Source organism: Thalassophryne amazonica, chromosome 13, assembly GCF_902500255.1.
Source record: "Thalassophryne amazonica chromosome 13, fThaAma1.1, whole genome shotgun sequence".
Classification (NCBI taxonomy): domain Eukaryota; kingdom Metazoa; phylum Chordata; class Actinopteri; order Batrachoidiformes; family Batrachoididae; genus Thalassophryne; species Thalassophryne amazonica.
Window position 1 is genome coordinate 96,914,231 of NC_047115.1, and position 24,643 is coordinate 96,938,873.

General features: G+C 41.7%; 1 protein-coding gene across 1 annotated transcript in view; it reads left to right on the plus strand.

Annotated features, from left to right (window-relative positions):
• pom121 (POM121 transmembrane nucleoporin) overlaps positions 1-24,643 on the plus strand; it is a gene marked incomplete at its 5' end in the record, with an annotated part of 95,869 nt that overhangs the window by 30,212 nt on the left and 41,014 nt on the right. Inside the window, 4 exons of the mRNA XM_034184424.1 lie at positions 2,569-2,649; positions 2,747-2,918; positions 3,003-3,091; positions 22,748-22,827. Coding sequence (XP_034040315.1) covers positions 2,569-2,649; positions 2,747-2,918; positions 3,003-3,091; positions 22,748-22,827 — 422 coding nt within the window. The remainder of the gene's footprint in view (positions 1-2,568; positions 2,650-2,746; positions 2,919-3,002; positions 3,092-22,747; positions 22,828-24,643) is intronic.

Here is a 24,643-nt window from a genome sequence, read left to right on the forward strand (position 1 = left end):
AGTAAGTAAAATATTGTCAGCCAGGAAATTAAAACCTCTGAGTGTTCTGTGGCCTTCTTGTGGCCTTCAGTGTTCTGAAGCCTTCTTTTCAACAATACTCACTGGTTCCATATCTTCTCCATTAAGAAATCAATAACAATTGTGATATCCTGATGTCTTTTTTTTTTTTTTAAGTACAGTAAAACTCGCCTAAACTGTCATCATGTAAACTGGATACTCGCAATCAACAGACAAAAGCAAAAGTCCCAATATTTTTGAATGGTTTTCCATGTAATAAACACTGTAAAATAATGGATTTTGTATAACGGATTTTTGCTCACATCGGATAAAATGTCCCGCCCCATGGCATGTACCACAGAGAGCAGTTTGGGTGTGTCCAGGCACAACAGAAGTTCTGCACTGTAACATGTTGTTAAGTTTCAAACAGATATCCCTGGGTGTGACGAACCAAAGACAACTTAAGATCAGAGCCCTCTGCATGGCTGCGAACCCTCTCCATAGCCTGGTTGAAACGACAGGGACCACAAGGGCTGTGATTGATCACTTTTCTGGTTTCACTAAAGGTTTTGCAGTGCGCACACTGATCACATTTTAATCATGGTTCAAATACGTTTGGCAAAAAAGTCCGCAAATATAACCAACTTTACAACACAGAGTCAGAAAAAGATGTTCAAATGACATATCATTGGTTTGGAGGTTGATGATTGTATAAAGAAGTGGAGCTCATTGAGGGACAAATTAATCCAGAAAAAGCCACTGTTCCACCAATGTGACACAGAACTTTAAAAGGGTCACACACACGTCAACATCATTGCATTGTCACAGACTTGTAGAAGCATAAATCAGGCTTTAGGATTTTAAGGTACCACTTAGCAACAGACTTAGAAAAAACAGTGACTTGAACAAATGTAATCCTTTTAATGCACGTAATGCCCTGCGCTTATTTAAGGCAGGCGTTTATTTTTTTTAGACAAAGTTTTGACACGGTCATTAAATGAGGCAGGTGCTGGGGATTCCGCGTAGATCATTTGGTGCCTCCTGGCTGTAACTAATCCGTTTTATACATATTCAGGGATGACATTTTTCGGCGGATTCGCGGATCTCCGCGGATTTGACAGTCCCGGGAGTTGATTTTGTGAAACGTCCAAATCTGTTGAGAAAATTTTAGGGGTGGGGGGAAGAATGCAAAAAAAAAAATTTATGCCAGGAGTACCTTCGTTTAATAAAATTGTCGTCTATTCAGAACACTGAGTGGTCTTTGTTTGTTATTGCCGACGCAGCGAGTTTGATCAGTCCGTCAGTCACCCGAACGCGGAAGTAATGCTGTGTTGATCAGTGACCGGTATGAAGTAGGTGCACAATGAGCATGTAGTGTAAGGGAGGTAACTGTGTAGTCTTTCAACTTCCAATATTCAGTAGTTTTCCCTCCAACAAATCATAAAAACCGAGACGGTATCGAAGCGCAGTCGAAGTTATTACTTACGCACGTTTTCATTGGTTATTACAAAGCTTATGACCAATCAGCGCAAAGGTTATATATGCGTTTCTCCCGCCCTTTCTTCGGTGTTGCAAATGCAAAATGGCGAAATTAATTCCAAGAGGCGAAGAATCCGCGGTCCTAGAAATTGATAAAGAGGTGAAGAACAAGTTCCGATGGGCATGGCTGGACAAAACAGTGACATTAACTGTGAAAATAGGCAGGAAAGAGGAGAGCATAACAGAGAAAGTGGGTGATTACATAGGCAAATGTGACCTTCCCGGGAAAGCACAATGGGGCCTGCGGCCCCTGGACCCTGGCTTATTTTCCTCTGAAAATCGAATTTGCCAATCTCATCCCTGCATATTAGCGGATTTCTATGATAATGGAAAAAAAAATCTGGTCCACCTGAATCCACTGTATGTGAGTTTTACTGCTGAGGAACACTTTGCTCTTAGCCTCATTACTCTGTTCTTTTTGTCAGTCAGTGTGTTTGGATGGTATTTTTGTAGGTGATAAAACAGGTTTGTTGTATTATAAGGTCCCAAGAAACAGACTTCATCGTTGTTTGATCTGAACAGAAACAAAGAAACATTTTGATGGCCTGTGCCCTTTCTTTGGTTTTACCTCCTCTGCTTCCCTCACTGGAACGTCCTCATTGTCCAACATCTTTTCTTTTACAATGTACAGCTACATGCATCTTCACAGTGTGCGTCTTCATGGGGAATGGACAAATTTGTAATGTTGAGGCTGATGGGCTGTTGTGCTGGTGTTATGTTAAGCTTTAGGCTGCAGGCGGTTCCAGTCTTAGCACGCACTGAAAACATGCTTGACTGAATGTATTTATCATTGTCATCTAACGCCCCCGCTCCCCGCCTTTTTTGATATATAATCACAATTGTTTTATTGCCCAACCAGCAAACCATTGTGAATACTACTTCCCGGGGCTGGGCCTCGTCCCTGGTTGACTGTGGCTTTAAGGGGTTAAAGCCTTGCACTTTGCTTGACTAGCTCTTGATGATGGTAATGTTTGGGATGTGTTGTATTCAGTCAGTGTTATGAGTGTTATCCTTCTGTTTTTATCCACCTAGGCGCAACAACAGTGTTGGCAGTGCACACACAGCTTCTGAGTCACTTTTACCCACTGGAGCATCATCACAACAAGGATCTGAGTAAGTTCTAAACAGCATCTGAGGTTTAGTCTCAGTTGAGTTTTGACTGCCTTTGGTTTGGTTCTGTTGAGCTCATGGGGTTTCCTTTCTTGTTCAGAACAGGGAGACTGAAACGAGGCATGCCGCCAGTGACAGAGGACTTCAACATGAAGAGGTCTCGCACGTCCTCAATAAGCTCTGGCAGTGGAATCCATGTATCTACAAGAGGCTCGGGCACTAGCAGAAATGCCATCTACAGTTCCTACAGTTCATCACAAGGTCTGAGCCAGGTAACATTCATCTGCTGCATTACAGTGCATGTAGGCCCTAAGAGACAGAATGCACTCTTTAAGTTTCCTCTCCATCTTTAACAGTGGAAGAAACAGTCTGCGTCGAGCTCTCCCCTGTCCAGCCTGGAATCCTCTCGTGCTGAGACTCCAGAAAGAACCATTATAAGGCCTAGGTATGTCTCAACCACATCATCTGTGACCCAGCATTAATGCCGTTCACAGCATGTAATCTGATTTTACAACAGACCATCCTATATGAGTAACATTTAATGGGGTCCCCACAGTCTGTCCTCATTTTAACAAGGGCCCATCAAAGATGACCGAGTATTAAAGTGGAGATGACACTTAAAGACAGCATAGTCTTATTACATGTAACAAAGGTTATATAATTCGGTCAACCTAAACGTTTTAGGAAAGTGTATGCGGTTCTCCCGTTACATATAACATTTGAACGTCCCGCCACCGAAAAATGTGCATGCCCCGTTATCAGCTTCCCGCTGAGCACTAAAGCCTAAAATACGTCACTACATGTAGACCGTATCGGCTTGCGCGCCTGGCAGCCGTTGTTTACACTTTGTTTAGCGGCAGAAACTTTGATTAAACACAGCTCTCAGGGACTTGTTTGTCGATATGCCTGACCAGTGTGTCGCAGCATATTTCACAAACACAAGGGCGAAAGGTTTTAGCCTTTTCAAGTCCAGGCAGATTGATCGAAAGCCGCGGTGTTGTGCGATGCACGAAATGTCAGGCTGCCCCTCACTCCGCTCGCACACACGCATTTGCTCCCGACAGCAGACTCTTTCCTCTACCGTCTCCATGTTCTCACCGCTCACAGGAACACATAAAATGTCAACCCCAAATAATATGTTCACAGTAATCTTGAAATGGTCAAGGAACTTACGTAGTAAACACGGCGCCGGCACATAAACACGGCGCCGGCACATAAACACAGCGCCGGCACGTTCGCTGTTGTTTTCGGCGATCTTTTTCTAAACTTTCGCCATTTATTTCCTATTCTTTCATGAAAATAACGTAACTAAACACGGATGAATGCAATGCCAGGCACTCAAACGGCAAAAACCCGAAGGTAATGACGGTGGTCCGCAAGTAACAGGTACACTATCACGGCTCCGGAACAGTAACAAAGGCAGTAAACAGACGCTCGAATCGAAAATGCTATACAGTAATTAGAGTGTTACAAACAGCAGCAACAAAAATCAAAGCCTCCCTTACGATTCCATATTCTGCAGCCTTTCAAAATCCATCGGAATTGGCACGTCTCTTGCCTCTGCTTCAGCTCCACCATAAACACCGTCGGCATTATTTTCGCTGCCAGAATGCTCCTTGTTTGAATGTTCGTCCGAAAAATACGGCTCCAATCTGTAGGGTCTAATCACTGCTGCGACAATCTCAGGATCCGAGTCAGAAATAATCCACACTTGAAGAGGAGTCAGAAAAGTTCTTGATCTCGTCACTGTCCATGCTGAGGTCCATCTGTTCCTGTTGTCGATCGAACAAAGACGGGATTCTCCATTCTGTGATGTCACGGCATCACGTGACCGCTGAAGGAGCGCTGCAAGCGCGCTTTCCAATAAACACACTTTTGAGAAGCTGTACAAACTTTATTTTTCAGTGATAATGAATAAAAACACTTTCAACTTACTATACTGTATGTATATTTTGCTATTTTTATCAGTTTTGCCCTAATTTTTGAAGTGTCATCTCCACTTTAATGGATTTCATTAACTTTATTTTCAAAGTGCTTTCATGTAAACTGAGAATGAAAACACATGCAGAGAATATCTCACAATGTCAAACATGGAACGGACTCTGCCGCAGGAACAGGCCAGTGAAGGTCATCAGCACTGCTGGGCGACTCCTGCCTGTGGACTGGACGTCTCATCAAATGCATCTTCTTTTGTTGTGTTATGTTCTGCTTTGTAAAACTTTGCAAAGCCTTGTAACTGTTAGAATGGCCTAAGCAGAGGGTCACCCTTCTGAGTCTGGTTTGCTTGAGGTTTCTTCTTCAGAGGGAGTTTTTCTCACCACTGTCTCCTGTGTTCTTGCTCTGGGGGTTGGTAAGGTTAGACTTGTGTGAAGCTCTTTGAGACAGCTTTGTTGTGATTTGGCGCTATATAAACTAAATAAATTGAAATTAAATTGAAATTGTGTGTTATGTTTCGGACGCGGTCGGAGCACCGACCCAGCGTTTGAAAGGACCCAGCATAAAATAAGCAGAGCACGGTTCAAAAGATAACAGAATTTAATAAACATAACAGTGTGCAGTGCTAAACAACTAAAAAGTCCGCGGTCTGGTGAGGTGGAAACACGGCGCGCTCTCAACAGCGCAAACGGTCCGGAGCCACAGCAGTTCGGACCCAGGGACCCCGCCGACACCCCCCAGGTGGCCGCGACAAACCAAGTCTGTGAAGAAAGAAAACATGAGGTGAGTCCAACTCCACACAGAGAGACACAACTCAAAGGTGCACGCAATCAGCAAACACTTCCTGGCTTAAATCTATACATCAGCTTCTCACCCGGCAGGCACGGAACAACTCAGTTCAAATCTCCACTGCAGCAGAAGCTGATTAGACAATTAGCATAACGTGACAGCTCACTAACACAAGGTGTGAGGGACACCAAATCCACTGTCATTACTTCATAAAAGTCACCAAAACCAAATTACCTCAGGAAGTGTGCTGAAGAGCGTGAGACCTCACCCAATCCTCCTTCACAGACTGTGGCGTCAAACCTGGAGCGGTCTGTGCGTCCGTGATGGTGAGATTGTTCTCCTGACGTCGATCTCACACGTCTGCTCACAAGGTCGAGTCTCTGGCAATCACACACTGTGCATTCAAGGTTTAAATGCAGCAATCTCTGATTAAGACAAAATACACCACAGCTGTGAGTCCTGATGACCTGCACGTGAAAACAAGCCTCAGGTGTTCAGGGTGAGGTCCTAATGCTCAGCCACTCAGTCCTGAATGCATACCACCTGGAAACAGAAAACAAAAACCAAGCCAGCCAAACACCCCAGCACACAACATTGTGTTTACAAAGTCTTCTAATCTCACCTGTTCTGTGGCTTCATCACCAAAGCCGAAAACCATTAACCACATGACTAGGCTTGGGTATCGACAACCGGTTATTTTCAGGTATCATTAAGAAATGATTTGATAAACCGACATCAATAATCTTTTTGCTTAACGATTCCCTTATCGGTCCTTCAGAGCGGCCGTTGTTTTTGAGGGTGTTTGTCGGGAAGACGATCATTTGGAGTGGCTCTGTAATCAACCGTTTCTGCAGCGTGACTCCCCTTTGCTATGAGTAATATTTACCTTTTTATGTTAAACCAACCTGTTATGGTCTTCTGAAACAGTTGATAGATATATTTTATATTTTAAAAACAGGACCGATGCTAACGCGTTAGCATGTCTATGGTGTTTTCAGTGTTAAAGTTAGCATTAGCTGTTCGCATCTCAGCACATTTGTGCATTTGTTTTCTGTATAATAATGGCTCAGCGTTTGTTGTCGGAAAAGAGTCGAATGTATTAAAAATTGCAATATTTTTTTTATTTATTTTTATTTATATATTAATAATAATAGTAGCAACAACAACAGCAACTCTTCAGAAGTGGCAAGTCCGCTTCTTAACCCCTCTCAAAGCCATTAAAATATGTTAATCGTGAGTCACTTTTGTGCGGATTAAAGACACTAACTGGGACTCTTGCCTTGTTGCAGTCAAGAAATGAGAAACGTCCTCCGTTCCATTGGCACAGCCCCAAATGCTGCGCAGCTCTCTGTCGAGACAGAGTCTGGTCAGAATTAATAACTTCAAAACGAATCACCGTGTACTGCTATCACTATGTGTTAGATACACCATGTATGTTAACGCAGATCAACAGCAAGCCAAACCCGCATCTCATGAGCCAGGAAGCTGAGCGTCTTGCTCCTTTATTACGGCCCTCTTCACAGCTTACAATTTTCAGAATTGTGTCTTGAGAAGCTCAATGGAAAAAGCTGCATCAGCTCTTTGCTAAGAAAATAAAGCATCAAAAAGTTGCCAGAACATTAATGCAAAGTCAACCTTAGCTGCCACCAATAACAAACAGCAATTTTCACTATCTGTTCATGTTGATTAGAACATTAGCAGCATTGCTACGCTAAAACTCAGTGCTCTAAGCTTAACAAGCTGGGATATGGCTAATTCCTGGTAACAACACATTCACAAAACGATTTCTAAATGAGAGCCTATAAAACGTATAAAGTAACCAAAACACACATTGAACTTACTTGCTTTGGAAGGTGTATTTAACGTTTAGTACTCAGGAGGTAATGTTTGAGCATGGACAGGCAGGCTTTCTGTGACTTTTTCCTTTTGAATAGCTGCCGCTCCTGCTACCCATAATGCATTGCGACTACTGACTACACCTTCAAAATAAAATAGAGGTAAACCAATGCTGAAGTGAATGTAAATATTTTCTGTTTTTAACCAAATTACCTTTTTAACATGAATCATGACATATTTATCACTAAATTATGAAGAACCATTTTAACCCTTCATAAAACACATTTTTACTGCGGACAGAACACACCGCTTTAAATAAAATGACACCTCTTTCCAAACACTATAATACAGACAATAAACTACATTAGACTAAAATGTCTCCCCCTCTACCTGCCACCTTATCGTGGTGGGGGAGTTTGCATACCCGGATGATCCTAGGAGCTATGTTGTCGGGGGCTTTGTGCTCCCTGTAGGGTCTCCCAAGGCAAACAGGTCCTAGGTGATGGGTCAGACTAAGGGCAGTTCAGAACCTCTATGACCAGTAAAAAATTAAGGACCGAGACGTCGCCCCAGCTCAGTCACCATGTGTTGGGGTTCACTCCGGTGAACGAGAGGGTCGCGTCCCTACGCGTTCGGGTTGGGGACAGGTCTCTCACCGTTGTCTCGGACTACGGGCCGAGCAGCAGTGCAGAGTATCCGACCTTCCAGGAGTCCCTGGGAGGGGTACTAGATAGCGCTCCGACCGTGGAATCCATTGTTTTCCTGGGGGATTTCAACGCCCACGTGGACAGCGACAGTGAGACCTGGAGGGGGGTGATCAGGAAGCACGGCCTCCCCAATCTGAACCCGAGTGGTGTTCAGTTATTGGACTTCTGTGCTAGTCACAGTTTGTCCATCACGAACACCATGTTCGAGCACAAGGGTGTCCATAAGTGCACATGGCACCAGGACACCCTGAGCCGGAGGTCGATGATTGACTTTGTAGTCGTATCATCTGACCTTCGGCCACGTGTCTCGGACACTCGAGTGAAGAGAGGGGCAGAGCTGTCGACCGATCACCACCTGGTGGTGAGTTGGATCCGCTGGGAGGGGAGGAAGCCGGTCAGACCTGGCAGGCCCAAACATATCGTGAGGGTCTGATGGGAACGACTGGCGGAACCCTCTGTCAGCGAGGTCTTCAACTCCCACTTCTGGGAGAGCTTCTCCCAGATCCCGGGGGAGGTTGGAGACATGGAGTCCGAGTGGACCTTGTTCTCCACCTCCATTGTCGATGCGGCTGCTCGTAGCTGTGGTCACAAGGTTTCTGGAGCCTGTCGCGGCGGCAATCCCCGAACCCGGTGGTGGACACCGGAAGTAAGGGATGCCGTCAAGCTGAAGAAGGAGTCCTACTTATCTTTGTTGGTAGGTGGGACCCCAGAGGCAGCTGACAGGTACCGGCAGGCCAAGCGTGCCGCAGCCCGTGTGGTCGCAGAGGCAAAAACTCGGGTCTGGGAGGAGTTCGGGGAGGCCATGGAGGAGGACTATCGGTCGGCCTCGAAGAGATTCTGGCAAACCATCCGACGCCTCAGGAGGGGGAAGCAGCTCTCCACCAGCACTGTTTATGGTGCGGGTGGGGAGCTGTTGACCCTGACTGGGGATGTTGTCGGGCGGTGGAAGGAGTACTTCGAGGATCTCCTCAATCCCATCGTCATGTCTCCCAGAGAGAAAGCAGAGACTGGGGACTCAGAGGCGGACTCATCCATTATCCAGACCGAAGTCACCGAGGTGGTTAGAAAGCTCCTCGGTGGCAAGGCTCCTGGGGTGGATGAAATCCATCCTGAGTACCTTAGGTCTCTGGATGTTGTGGGACTGTCTTGGCTGACACGCCTCTGCAGCATCGCGTGGTGATCGGGGACAGTGCCTCTGGATTGGCAGACCGGGGTGGTGGTCCCTCTGTTTAAGAAGGGGGACCGGAGGGTGTGTTCCAACTATAGGGGGATCACACTCCTCAGCCTCCCCGGTAAGGTCTATTCCAGAGTACTGGAGAGGAGACTTCGACTGATGGTCGAACCTCGGATTCAGGAGGAGCAGTGTGGTTTTTGTCCTGGTCGCGGCACACTGGACCAGCTCTACACGCTCCATCGGGTGCTTGAGGGTTCATGGGAGTTCGCCCAACCAGTCCACATGTGTTTTGTGGATCTGGAGAAGGCGTTTGACTGTGTCCCTTGGGGCACCCTGTGGGGAGTGCTCCAGGAGTACGGGGTCCGGGTCCTTTGCTAAGGGCTATCCGGTCCCTGTACGACCGCAGCAGGAGCTTGGTTCGCATTGCCAGTAGTAAGTCAAACCTGTTTCCAGTGCACGTTGGCCTCCGCCAGGGCTGCCCTTTGTCACCGGTTCTGTTCATTATTTTTATGGACAGAATTTCTAGACGCAGCCAGGGTGTAGAGGGGGTCTGGTTTGGGAACCACAGAATCTCGTCTCTGCTGTTTGCGGACGATGTGGTTCTGTTGGCTTTGTCAAATCAGGACCTTCAGCGTGCACTGGGGTGGTTTGCAGCCGAGTGTGAAGTGTCCGGGATGAAAATCAGCACCTCCAAATCCGAGGCCATGGTTTTCAACCAGAAAAAGGTGCTTTGCCCTCTTCATGTCGGTGGAGTGTCCTTGCCTCAAGTGGAGGAGTTTAAGTATCTCGGGGTCTTGTTCACGAGTGAAGGACGGATGGAGCGTGAGATCGATAGACGGATCAGTGCAGCATCTGCAGTGATGCGGTCGCTGTATCGGACCGTCGTGGTGAAGAGAGAGCTGAGTAGGGGGGCAAAGCTCTCGATTTACCGATCGATCTACGTTCCGATCCTCCCCTATGGTCATGAGATTTGGCTCATGACCGAAAGAATGAGATTGCGAGTACAAGCGGCCGAGATGAGTTTCCTCCGCAGGGTGGCTGGGCGCTCCCTTAGAGATAGGGTGAGGAGCTCGGTCACTCGGGAGGAGCTCGGAGTCGAGCCGCTGCTCCTCCATGTCGAAAGGAGTCAGTTGAGGTGGCTCGGGCATCTTTTCCGGATGCCCCCTGGACGCCTCGCTGGAGAGGTGTTCCGGGCATGTCCCATTGGGAGGAGGCCCCGGGGAAGACCCAGGACACGCTGGAGGGACTACGTCTCTCAGCTGGCTTGGGAACGCCTTGGGGTTCCCCCGGAGGAGCGGGGGGAGGTGTGTGTGGATTGGGAGGTCTGGGCAGCTTTGCTTGAGCTGCTGCCCCCGCGACCCGACTCCAGATAAAGCGGAAGAAAATGGATGGATGGATGGATGGATGGATAGACTAAAACGTGTTTTTTTTTTTTCCCCTCCCAAAATGAGACGTCCTGCATTCTTTCTGAATTACATCCTGACATGCAGCACAGCCAGCTGCAAGAGCTCAGCTCAGATGTATAGAAAGACATTCATGCCAATAATGTCTGAAGGAAATGCTTTTGACAAGAACTACAGATTTTATTTCTGTTTATGTTCACGTATCAAGGATCCACCATGTAGTTTTTTTTTCTTCAATATTTATTTTATTCATTTAAAAGAAAAGCAGAAATGAGTACATTACAAGACACTGAATGAAAAGGAGCCGAGAGAAGAACAAGTCTTATATTTTCTGCCCGTTTTTACAATACAATCTTTCAGTTTTAAGCATCATTATTCAACATTATTTAACAAATTACATTTTTTTGACTTTGTTACATACCACTGACTTATTTCATAATTTTAGCCATTATTTAAAAGATTACATTTTTAACAGGTTACATGTTAGACTTAAAACATTTTAAACATTATTAACAGATTACATTTTAGACTGTCACAACCCACTGACTTATTTCATAGTTTCATACTTACTTAATACATCTAGTTTAATACGTTTTTTTAAATAATTTAAGTGACCTTGATTCTTTGATTTCTTTGTTGAGGTTGTTCCATAATTTTACACTATTCACTGCAATACTCCGTTCCTTTACTTTGATTCTGAATCTTGTTTTTTTAAAGACTTCTATTCCTTTCAAATTGTAACTACTTACTCTTTTTTCAAACATATTTTGAATGTTTATTGGTAAGGTATTTTTGTTAGCTTGATACATTGTTTGTAATATTTTCAAATCAACTAAATCATGACATTTAAGTACCCTATACTTAATGAATAATGGATTAGATGGATCTCTAAAACAACTATTACTAATCATTTTTAAAGCTCTTTTCTGCAGAATAAATAATGGTTGTGTATAGGTTGTACATGTTGATCCCTAGATTTCTACACAATACGTTAAATATGGGACAATCAATGAATTGTACAATGTTAATAAACCATAACTATTTAATGAAAATTTTACTTTATGCAAAACAGCAATGGCTTTCGCTATTTTTCCTTTTATGTAATTTATGTGTGACTTCCATGTAAGATCTTCATCAATCATGACTCCTAGAAATTTTGTTTCTTTTACCCTTTGTATGTCCATTCCATCTATTTCTAATGACACATCATTATTTCCCACTCTGTCATTAAATAATATGAAATTTGTCTTATTAAGATTTAGTGACAGTCTGTTTATATCAAACCAATGTTTAACTTTTTCCAACTCTGTATTTATCACTTGTACTACTTCCTGTATGTCTGATCCAGGGTAAAATAATGTTGTATCATCAGCAAATAATATGCTGCCAAGTACTTTAGATACATTCACAAAGTCATTGATATACAAAATAAACAGTTTGGGTCCAAGTACCGACCCTTGTGGTACTCCATAAATAGTGTTACACAGTTCTGATTTAGTATTAGCTGAACAAACTGTTTTCTTTATTCTAAGTAGCTTTTTACCCACTGATGTGCAATACCTCTAATTCCATATTGTTGTAATTTGTAAAGCAATCTTGAGTGGTCGATAACATCAAAAGCTTTTTTCAGGTCGATAAAAATACTTACAAAATAATCCTTATCTATTGTTGTTGATATTTTCTCTGTTAATTCCATAATTGCCATAGCTGTCGAATGTTTTGTTCTGAATCCATACTGAGCATTATTTAAAATATGATGTTTCTCAATGAATTTGTCCAACATTGTCACAGAAACTTTTACCATAATTTTAGAAAACTGTGGAAGCAATGACACTGGCCTGTAATTTGAAAAATTGTGTTTGTCTCCATTTTTATGTAATGGGACTACCTTGGCAATTTTCATTTCGTCTGGGAAAATTCGTGTTGACAGAGACAGATTACAAATGTAAGTGAATGGTTCAATAACAGTTTCTATTATACTTTTTACAGTCATCATGTCTAAATCTTCATAGTCTAAATCTTCATAGTCAGTTGATCTTTTGCTTACACAGTTTTTTACAATATTTCTTATTTCATCTTTTTCCACATTGTCAAGGAAAATACTATTGACTGTATTTACAAGTGTATTTAATTTATCTTCTATTAGTTTATTTCCCACCAGACTTGATCCCACATTTGAAAAATAATCATTAAGCTCATTTGCAACTTCTTTTATGTCATATATCTCTTTATTTTCCTTGCCAAAGTAATTTGGAAAAGTTGATTTCGCGCCATCACTTTTAATCACACTATTTATAATTCCCCATGTTGCCTTTATATTATCTTTACTCTTATTTAATTGTTCACTATAATAATCTTTTTTGTTTCCTAATTATTGTCAATAGTTTATTTTTATATTTTTGTATCTGTGTTCTGTTTCCTTTGTTTGCATTTTTAAGAAGCACCTATATAAATAGTTTTTCTTTACATAAGCATTTTTATTCCCTTAGTCAGCCATGGTTTATTTACTCTTTTCTTACTCATTTTTATTAATTTACAGTTTTTATTATATGATTTCATCAGTATTTTCATAAATGAATTATATGCTACGTTAACGTCGCTGACATAAACTTCTTCCCAATTTTGTTTTTTTTTTTTTACATATATTTATTAATTTTCTTTTTACACAAACACAAAACAAAGACGGAACCAAATATATAACAACAACAACACCCCAGCTCAAAATAAAAAAAAGAAACCAAACTCCTAAAAAAAAAAAAAAAAAAGATACAGTTTAAAAAAAGAATCATGGGCATTCCACTATTGGTAAAATAACCTTTGTACATCACAGAAAGCCCCGCGAAAAAATAGCTGCCAGATCCAGACCAACATACCGCAAATAAGGGTCCCATATTTTATAGAACGCATCTTCCCTATTATGTAGCTTACTCGTTAGGAAGTCCAATGAAATGTATTCAAGAACAGTCCGCTGCCACTGTGTTCTTGATGGGGCTTTGTCTATAATCCAGTTCGAGAGGACACATTTCCTAGCACAAAAAGTAAGCATGTAAAGTTGTCTTTCACATTTCTTCTTAATGTTATTTGTCATTCCCAGCAACATATACAATGGGTTACATTCAGTAATAATAGAAAGGATCTTGTACAATTCACCTTTTATACTAAACCAAAATTGTTGTATTTTCCTACAGGACCAAAGACAGTGAGTGAGGTTACCCACCTCTGTTTTACACTTAGGGCAGAGCGGAGAAAGGTCTGAATTAAATCTGTGACGCTGAGAAGGAGATATATGAACACGATGCAAAATCTTAAGTTGCATTGCTTTTACCCTATTACAAACACTCAAAGACCCTGCGTTCTCCCAAGTTTCATTCCAGGCCTCGTCACTGATCACCAAAGCTAACTCCCTCTCCCATGTCCCCTTCAAATGAGCCAAATCTGAGCCTTCATATTCTCTCAATAAACCATAGCAAATCTTAACAGAGCATTTAAGTTTAGGCTGAAATAGTTGTTTTTCACAATCAGTGACAGTTTGGTTGGTAAGTATAGTTGTGTTCTTTAGGATATAATCTCTCACTTGCAGGTACCGAAAAAAAGTCAGGTCTGTGAATTCCGTATTTATTTACTAACTGATTGAAGGACATTAGGTTTGATCTGTCCATCAAATCAGAAAGGCTAGAGATACCTTTTTCCGCCCACACAGAAAAACCAGAGTCCAAAGTCCCAGGCCGGAAAAGGGGATTGCCACATAACGGAGTGAAGAGAGATGTTAAGTGAGACCTACCCTCCATCTTTTGAATTATTTGCCAAGCTCTGACAGTACATAAAGTGAGAGGGTTACTACAGAATATTTTTAGAAGTTTACCTTTTTTCAGGAATAGTAAATTTTTCAGAGGGAGGTTGGACATGGAACTTTCTATATCAAGCCAGAGAGAAATAGGTTCTTCCACCCAGTCCGCCGCTACACACATATGGGCACTATTCCTCCTCCGCACATTTCAGTTTACTTTCTAAAATCGTCCTCTGTTCAACCTGTCTACACCTTTTATTCTTTGTATATGAAGTAATGAGCCCTCTTGAATAAGCCTTTGATGTCTCCCAAAGTAATGAAGAATTATCTGTGGAGGGTATATTAATTAATAAAACCTGTTTGAATTCTTCAGTAAAGTAAGTTATGAATTTGTGATCATACAAAATGGAGGAGTCGAAGTCAGTCTATTCTGAGGGGACGAGCTCCCGATATTACAATTAATGAAAAATGCAGCGTGGTCAGATATGACTATGTTACCAATCGAGCTGGACAAGATTGATGGTAATATACGGTTCGGAACAAAAAAATAATCTATTCTCATATAACACGAGTGCACTCTGGAGAAAAAAGTGAATTCTTTGTCTACTAAATGTTGTGTCCTCCACACAGTCCAGCTCCTCACATAAAGTGGAGAGAGCTTTGGCTTGGGGTAGAAGATATAACTTACCCTGAGGAGATTTATCCATAATTGGGTTTAGATGACAATTGAAATCACCTCCAACAAAACAGTTCCTGACGTTTAGTTCTTCCCAATTTTGATTTTTAAGGTCATAATTTAGTGCCTCTAAGGCTTTTACAACCCCTGGCAAAAATTATGGAATCACTGGCCTCGGAGGATGTTCATTCAGTTGTTTAATTTTGTAGGGAAAAAAAGCAGATCACAGACATGACACAAAACTAGTCATTTCAAATGGCAACTTTCTGGCTTTAAGAAACACTATAAGAAATCAGGAAAAAAAATTGTTGCAGTCAGTAACGGTTACTTTTTTAGACCAAGCAGAGGGGAAAAAATATGGAATCACTCAATTCTGAGGAAAAAATTATGGAATCATGAAAAACACAAGAACGCTCCAACACATCACTAGTATTTTGTTGCACCACCTCTGGCTTTTATAACAGCTTGCAGTCTCTGAGGCATGGACTTAATGAGTGACAAACAGTACTCTTCATCAATCTGGCTCCAACTTTCTCTGATTGCTGTTGCCAGATCAGCTTTGCAGGTTGGAGCCTTGTCATGGACCATTTTCTTCAACTTCCACCAAAGATTTTCAATTGGATTAAGATCCGGACTATTTGCAGGCCATGACATTGACCCTATGTGTCTTTTTGCAAGGAATGTTTTCACAGTTTTTGCTCTATAGTAAGATGCATTATCATCTTGAAAAATGATTTCATCATCCCCAAACATCCTTTCAATTGATGGGATAAGAAAAGTGTCCAAAATATCAATGTAAACTTGTGCATTTATTGATGATGTAACGACAGCCATCTCCCCAGTGCCTTTAACTGACATGTAGCCCCATATCATCAATGACTGTGGAAATTTACATGTTCTCTTCAGGCAGTCATCTTTATAAATCTCATTGGAATGGCACCAAACAAAAGTTCCAGCATCATCACCTTGCCCAATGCAGATTCGAGATTCATCACTGAATATGACTTTCATCCAGTCATCCACAGTCCACGATTGCTTTTCCTTAGCCCATTGTAACCCCTTGTTTTTTTCTGTTTAGGTGTTAATGATGGCTTTTGTTTAGCTTTTCTGTATGTAAATCCCATTTCCTTTAGGCGGTTTCTTACAGATTGGTCACAGACGTTGACTCCAGTTTCCTCCCATTCGTTCCTCATTTGTTGTGCATTTTTGATTTTTCAGACATATTGCTTTAAGTTTTCTGTCGACGCTTTGATGTCTTCCTTGGTCTATCAGTATATTTGCCTTTAACAACCTTCCCATGTTGTTTGTATTTGGTCCAGAGTTTAGACACAGCTGACTATGAACAACCAACATCTTTTGCAACATTGCGTGATGATTTACCCTCTTTTAAGAGTTTGATAATCCTCTCCTTTGTTTCAATTGACATCTCTTGTGTTGGAGCCAGGATTCATGTCAGTCCACTTGGTGCAACAGCTCTCCAAGGTGTGATCATTCCTTTTTAGATGCAGACTAATGAGCAGATCTGATTTGATCCAGGTGTTAGTTTTGGGGATGAAAATTTACAGGGTGATTCCATAATTTATTCCTCAGAATTGAGTGAGACCATATTTTTTTTCCTCTGCTTGGTCTAAAAAAGTAACCGTTACTGACTGCCACAGTTATTTTTCCTGATTTCTTATAGTGTTTCTTAAAGCCAGAAAATTGCCTTTTGAAATGACTTTAGTTTTGTATCATGTCTGTGATCTGCTTTTTTTTCCTACAAAATTAAACAACTGAATGAACATCCTCCGAGGCCGGTGATTCCATAATTATTGCCAGGGTTTGTACTGATTTATCTCTTTTAAAATTTACAAGTTTTTTTCTTGTACCAATTTTTGTATTTAAATATTGAAAAAACTGGTAAATGATCACTAAGATCTATCATCAAGATCCCATTCTTAATAATTTCATCTGTTCTATTTGTGAATATATTGTCAATTACAGTTGCACTTTGCGATGCAATTCTGGTTGATTTTGTTATCAAGGGGAATAAACCCAAACTATACATTGAATTCACAAAATCACTTGTTCTTTGGCAACTGGAGCTTTCTATATTAATGTTAATGTCTCCACACATAAAAAGCGTTTTGTTTTTGATTTGATGGAATAATTCTATTATTTTATCTGTAAATTTCACAACGCAAGACTCTGGTGCTCTGTATACACAGATAATTAGAATATTCTTAGATGTTTCATGTACAATTTCCACTGTTACAATTTCTATGACATCATCTATAATTGTCATTTCTTCTACAGTTGTACATGTCAGATCTGTTTTTTATCTCTTCTGATTACAAAATACAGCTCATATCCCTCCATTTGAACATCAGCCATGAGGTCATCTTTAAGCCAAGATTCTGTGATTGCAATAATGCTGAATCTATTTTTAAACTGATTTAAATAATCTTTTATTTTTGACATTTTACAATACAAGCTTCGGCTGTTTATATGTATGAGTGACAGGGTATCTTCCGCAGTTTTTTCACTATTTAGCTCTTCTTCCATGTAATACTCACAACCAATTGTTTTTAAGTCAGATATACTTTCATCAGTGTTGGTGTCTATGTCATATATTTTATCATCTATTTTCATATTTGATCTGATTTTTGTTGGTCAAATTACCAACTGGCGTCATACTTGATTGTCTATTCAGGTCTGTATTTTGTAAGGTCATCCATGTTTTTGATTTGTATACCATTTGTTCCTTCTTTCACTCTAATCTACACCCTACAGTTCCAGACCCATGTAGCAACAATGTGTTTGTTTTTTTAGTAGTCTTGCTTCCCTAGCAATATCTGCATTTTTTTGTTAGATGCTCATTTATATAGACACTTGTTCCTTTGCCTGTCTTAATAATTCATTTTTGTATTTTCTGCTTGTAAATCGTATAACAATGTTAGATAGTTTATTTTTACTATCTTTGGATGGAATAGTATGACAGTCTGATATAGTGTCTTGATGGATGACAACACCTTTTTGATATAAAAAATTTGTGACTTCTTGTTCCAATGTTTGAAGTTCTTCAGGTGGTGCATCCTCCCCATTGGCTCCACTAGAATCCACTACCCTTGCATAAGACCGATGTTTTGTTTCTAAACCAGATATTATAACAACATATTTTCTAGAGTATTGTTCAAGTTCATCCACACGTTGTTCAAGCTTCTTAATAATCCTGTCTTTCTCTTTAACAAGTTTTTTGAGCTCTTTAATCTCCTCCGTCAACTTGTCTAGATTAGACATGGCTTTTGATATACGGTTTAATGAGGTCTTTATCTCCTCTATGTCTTCCTGAAGTTTATCCGTTTTCTTAGGTGGTGCCATGCTGACTATTGTGATTTAGTACTGGCCACTATAAATTGTAAAACAATTCTCACTTATAGTCTCTATCACCACAGGTCCGGTCGCCGCACACCAACCCGCCCCGATGTTAGCCTCGGTCGTAGCCGCCGTTAGCCTCGGTCGTAGCCGCCGCCAACCTCGGTCGTAGCCGCCGCCAGCCTCGGATGCAGCCGCCGCCGTTAGCCTCGGATGCAGCCGCCGCCGTTAGCCTCGGATGCAGCCGCCGCCGTTAGCCTCGGATGCAGCCGCCGCCGTTAGCCTCGGATGCAGCCGCCGTTAGCCTCGGTTGTAGCCGCCGCCGTTAGCCTCGGATGTAGCCGCCGCCGTTAGCCTCGGATGCAGCCGCCGCCGTTAGCCTCGGATGCAGCCGCCGCCGTTAGCCTCGGATGCAGCCGCCGTTAGCCTCGGATGCAGCCGCCGCCGTTAGCCTCGGATGCAGCCGCCGCCGTTAGCCTCGGATGCAGCCGCCGTTAGCCTCGGATGCAGCCGCCGTTAGCCTCGGATGCAGCCGCCGCCGTTAGCCTCGGATGCAGCCGCCGTTAGCCTCGGATGTAGCCGCCGCCAGCCTCGGTTGTAGCCGCCGTTAGCCTCGGATGTAGTCGCCGCTAGCCAAAGTCACCAGTATGCAGGTATCCTGGTAGAGGAATGGTCTTTAGTGCGAGTCGTCCGGAGTTCGATCCAACCGCCGTCCCGGCAACAAAGGTCGTTTGAAGTGGCGTGTTTTGGCTCAGTAGTCTCCAGATGTCTATAACCTTTCTGCAGTAGCCATCATATGATGAAGGGAGAGAGGGGAAGAAAGGCCCGGTGTGTTAAGTGCAGGAATTGTGAGGGACCTGGCAGTTGGGCCGAGGACATGCAGGCGCTAATCAGTGCAACCATTGACGTGAAGGCCATTATTTATGTCCAGAAGTTCATATTTATTTATTTACTTTAAGCCGCGCAGCGTTTGGAGCTGTGTGAACAGAACGGAGGATGATTCTTGTTTTTTCTCCCAACAAGACAGGAGTCCCAGTTAGTGACTTTAATCTGCACAAACGTGACTCGCAATTGACATATTCAGGGATGAAAGTGGTGAAAAAAAAAAAAAAAAAGCTGAAACCCAAAATTACCCCCCAACACCACCTGCATGAAAATGTTTGAATTCTAGAAGCTCTGAAATACAATCTGGGGCTATTCCAGACAATAAACTGCAGTGAGTGCAGCATCCATTTAGTGAAGGAAAAACCCAACTTTCCTTATTCAAATTCATTCCAGTAGTATTCTGCTCTTACTAGGATGCAGCAGTTTTCTAACTTGGCAGGTAGTTCTGGAGGAAATCACTGAAGAAATTAACACATTGAAAATATGGTTTGACCGAAACAAATTGCCATTAAACTTAAAACAGGGATGAAGTGGAGGTGTAAGAGTCACTAGGTGTTCACAGAAAACACTTATTTACTTATATATTTATTTATGTTCATTGTTAGTCGGTTTTATCTTTTCTGTTGTTTTGTTTTATCAGGTTCTTTTTGTCTGTTTCTCTAAAATTGTATTGTAGCATTATTAGTTATTATGAGTTATTATTACTGTTGTTGTTGCTATTATTATTAATATACTATGAATAAAAATAAATAACAAAAATTACAATTTGACTCTTTTCTGACAACGAACTCCGAGCCATTATTACACAGAAAACAAATGCACACAAACATGCCAAGATGTGAACAGCTAATGCTAACTTTAACATTTAAATGCCATAGACATGCTAACGCCTTAGCATCGGTCCGTTTTTAAGTTATAAAATACATCTATCAGCTGTTTCAGGAGACCATAACAGGTCGGTTTAACATAGAAAAGGTAAATAATACTCACAGACATATGCTCTTTAGGGTTTTAGCAGGGAAAAATTAAGATAAAACGAAATAAAACTAGAAGCACTCAGAGTGCAAACCTCCGCCAAGGCCATGGGGTCACTGACGCCATAACATCTACATGCCGTGGAATCATTGAACCTAAAAAAGTCTAACAATGATGTTTGCTCAGTAAAAAAAAAGTTTCATCTGCTGTGGCTAGATAGCATGTATCCTTAGCGCTTGGCATCACAGTTTATTACAACTTGCACCTTTCCCAAAAGCTACTGTCATCTGAGCACTGATATTGATATTGCATGTGCTTATAGACAAAAACAAATAAGAGACAAAATTCAATTTATTATTCAACTAAACTGCAAATATATTAATTTTTTATTAACATTTATGAAACACTTCTCTAAACAAGGCCATAGAGTCACTGACCCTAAAGAGATTCCCTCCTTGTCACAGTGATCTTTTCAACAATTCAGTGTTGCAACCAAAACTGATACATACACTTTTCTTTCCTTTATATTTGACGTCCTTGACCATGAAAACATACCACTAGAACTTGGAATCACTTTTATGTCTTTATTAGTTCAAAAGTTACTGTATTTCTTCTGGATCTAGCTCCATAACATTTGAAGCTACATCAAATCTGATGACACCTTAGTGAATCAGTACAGATTCAGCTACAGTTTGGTGTTAGTTGTGCATCTCTAGCTTCATTTGTCACCTCACACTGACACATTTTCTATTTTCCCTATATTTTTGCATATTCTGGATCACCAGATCCAGAATCCGGATCCGATCATCACCAAACTTTGTTGTTTGATAGAACATTTGACTATGTTACACCCTAATTTTTTTCAAGCCTTTCTGCCTTGTTTTTGTGGAGTTAGAAACTAGAATGTCAAAATTCCCCCTATCCTGCAATGGTGAAGAATCCTTTAAAAAATTCCTAGATGAATTTTAGTGGTGATCCGGATCACCACTAAAATTTAATCACTTGTTCCTCTTGTCATTTCCAACCACTCCACAAAACCTCATCAAAATCCGTTCAAAACTTTTTGAGTTATCCTGCTGACAGACAGACAAACAAACGCGACAGAAAACATAACCTCCTTGACGGAGGTAACAATGAATCAACGAAGCAGCAGATCGAAGCATTGTTTCGATCTACGAATCACTGCTTTGATTGGTTCAAGGTTCAAAGCAAAGCAGCGCTGCAGAAACGTTGATTACAGACCCACTGCAGGTTCTGTAATCAGTGTAGAGAAATGATCATTTTTCTGACAAACACCCCCAAAAACAACGGCCACTCTGAAGGACCGATAAGGGAATCGTTAAGCAGAAAGGTTATTGATGTCGGTGGATCGAATAATTTCTTAACGGTACCCGAAAGGAACCGGTTCTCGATACCCATCCCTATTTAAGACTCAATAAAATGTTGTTCACATAGAAAACCTGTAAAGCCTACTTTTAGTACACAGAAAATTCACAAGAGGTATCAATAATGGTATTGATATCGATAAAATCTTATTAATACCCATCCCTACACATGACGCCCTTGTTTTGGAAGACAGTGTCTGGAAATACTTTAATTCCTTATCATGGAAATTACTTGTGAATAAACAGGTTTTTAAAAACGTTCCTCTGTTTGACGGCTCCAGCTGCATTTCTTAGCCTGAACCAGAGGATGCCCACTTTGTCCCACCAGATGAACAAAAATAACATTTTAAAAGCCAAAAGTCCTTTCTGCAGTTATTAACATCAAGCACTCCATTTATTCATGATTATTGTTCACCAGAGGCATTCTTTGTCTGTTTAGCACTCTGTTAGTGATGAAAATAAATCCTATTTATGATCCACCAAGACAAAAAAAAAAGTTAAATGAATCTGTTAACAACAACATGTCATTCATAATGAGTGGCTGAGTGTAGAGAGGTGGGGCTATGACATTACAACAACATGTCATTCATAATGAGTGGCTGAGCGTAGAGAGGTGGGGCTATGACATTACAACAACATGTCATTCATAATGAGTGGCTGAGCGTAGAGAGATGGGGCTATGACATTACAACAACATGTCATTCATAATGAGTGGCTGAGCGTAGAGAGGTGGGGCTATGACATCATTGTTTCAGAAAAGTTTTGTATTGCTTGTTCACATGAAGATGTGAATCTGCCGTTTTCAGATTTATCCACTCTAGGACCTGCCACAAAAACGCCAGTTCCATGTGGATGAAACGCCAAAAGGATACAAAACTTTTCCACATATGCCTGAACTCATCTCCATGTGGACAGGGCCTAAAAGTATAATTCAAGGGGTGCTCTGAATACCTGTACCTTGTTGCATCAGGCCCTTTGTCCCATGTGGTTTGTTTGGTTTTTGTTTTTTGGGCTTGTGTACTTGTTGTGACAAACTGCTGAAAATGCTGAATAAAATGCTGAACGTTTTTTAAAAATAAAAACTGGTGTGTATGTTTGTGAGTGAGAAACACCTTGTATAGTGATGAAAGCTGTCAAATGCATGCGTGGTTCAGAAAGTCATCATCACATCACGTCTTTGTGGTTTTCTGTGCAGTGTGGACGAGGGCCAGTGTCCCACCTCAGCGTCCTCGGTCCAGCAAGACCAGCATGTGGCTGTGGAGACCACTGCGATGGGTAAATCTCACTCAGCCTTTCCATCCAAGTCAGGCTCATATCAGCACCACCGTCATCCTCTGGAATCATCTCACGTCACTCGCTTTGTACCAGTGCACCGCCGCAGAGGTGCTGCACAAAAGAGAATTATGGGTAAAATGATGTGCAGTGTTTTTGTTGATGAAGCCAGAACAACAACAAAGACGACACTGGCATTGAAACACAGATATTGGGGAAAATTAAAATGGAAAATAAACATATTTAATTTGGAAGATTTATTTTTGATTGTTTACTGATGTTTTACAATCACAGTCTTCAAAAACTATTTAATTTTCATATATTTTTGAGTACTAACAAGTTTTACGGTTGCATGTTTTCTGTCTTATTATGCTGACAGTCTTTCTAAGGGTTTACAAGGTCTATTAGAAAAGTATCCAACCTTATTATTTTTTTCAAAAACCATATGGATTTGAATCACGTGTGATTGCGTCAGACAAGCTTGAACCCTCGTGTGCATGCGTGAGTTTTTCCACGCCTGTCAGTTGCGTCATTCGCCTGTGAGCAGGCTTTGAGTGAGGAGTGGTCCACCCCCTCGGCGGATTTTCATTGTCAGGAAATGGCGGAATGATTTGGGCTTTTTTTCCATCAGAATTTTTTCAGAAACTGTTAGAGACTGGCAGCTGGAAACCATTAGAAAAATTTATCTGGCTTTCGATGAAAATTTTATGGGCTTCACAGAGAATAAGGACTGTTACTACAGCTTTAAGGACGGCTTTAAGGACGCTCGGTGCGCCGCGCTCCGTGCTGCCATCGAGAGCCACAAACCACCGGATCATTTCTAAACGGATGGCTCTGTGGAGCCGGACCATCGTGTGCACTTTCTCTGGTTATCACAAGAGCTGGACATCAACCATTTTCCAGCAGATTTCACTTTTAACAAGAGATTTTGTCATGGAAAGCTGAGCAGAGGCTTCGTGTGTAACGACCGATTTGCTGATGGAGCGAGACAAAGGAACACCTCCGTTTTGGTCTCACAGGACGGCTTTGGGATGGCGTTCAGACAGCTGTTGTTGGTTTTTCCATCTAGTGATTATCTGAGAAATTGTGGATGTGACTGGACATGCCAGAACATGTCCCGTGAGGTTTCATCACGGCGTTGCTGTGCGCCATGCAGCACCGCACGAAGCCTCCGCTCCTCTTTCCATGACAAAAACTCCTGTAACAGTGGAATGTGCCGTTCATTTCCAAACTGGACGCTGTGTTTTATCCGGGACGCCGTCTGACTAGCACAGGAATTGTGAAAAGACGAGGACATCAGCACTTTTTCGGCACATTGAGACAGACGTGCGGAGGAATTCCGCGCGTTGCGGCGGTGCCGCATGGCGCAAAGCAACACCGTGATGAAGCCACACATAATCACTCGATGGAAAAACCACCGACAGCTGTCTGAACGCCATCTCAAAGCCGTCCTGTGAGACCACACCTCGTAGTGTGAATTCTCTGTCAGCTTTTTCTGTTTTGGGGTTGCATGTTTACATCAGGGCTGTGCAAAATTTAGAATCTTAGGGCCCAGTCACCAAGCACACAATGCGAAAAAACAAAAGGAAAAAAGTCACAAATCGTCGAGAAAAAGTGGACGAATGAGCCGGTACTTCTCCCATCACCTAAAAGCCTGTGAGTCCAGAGTGCATAAAAGAATGAAACAAAACCGAAACTAATAAAAGAAAAACAAAGCAAACGGCGACTTTGATGCTTTAAACAAAATAAAAAATGAAACATTCATGATGACGTGACTGACAGCAGGTATCAGACTGAGCGCCTGCCTGTGCTCTCCACA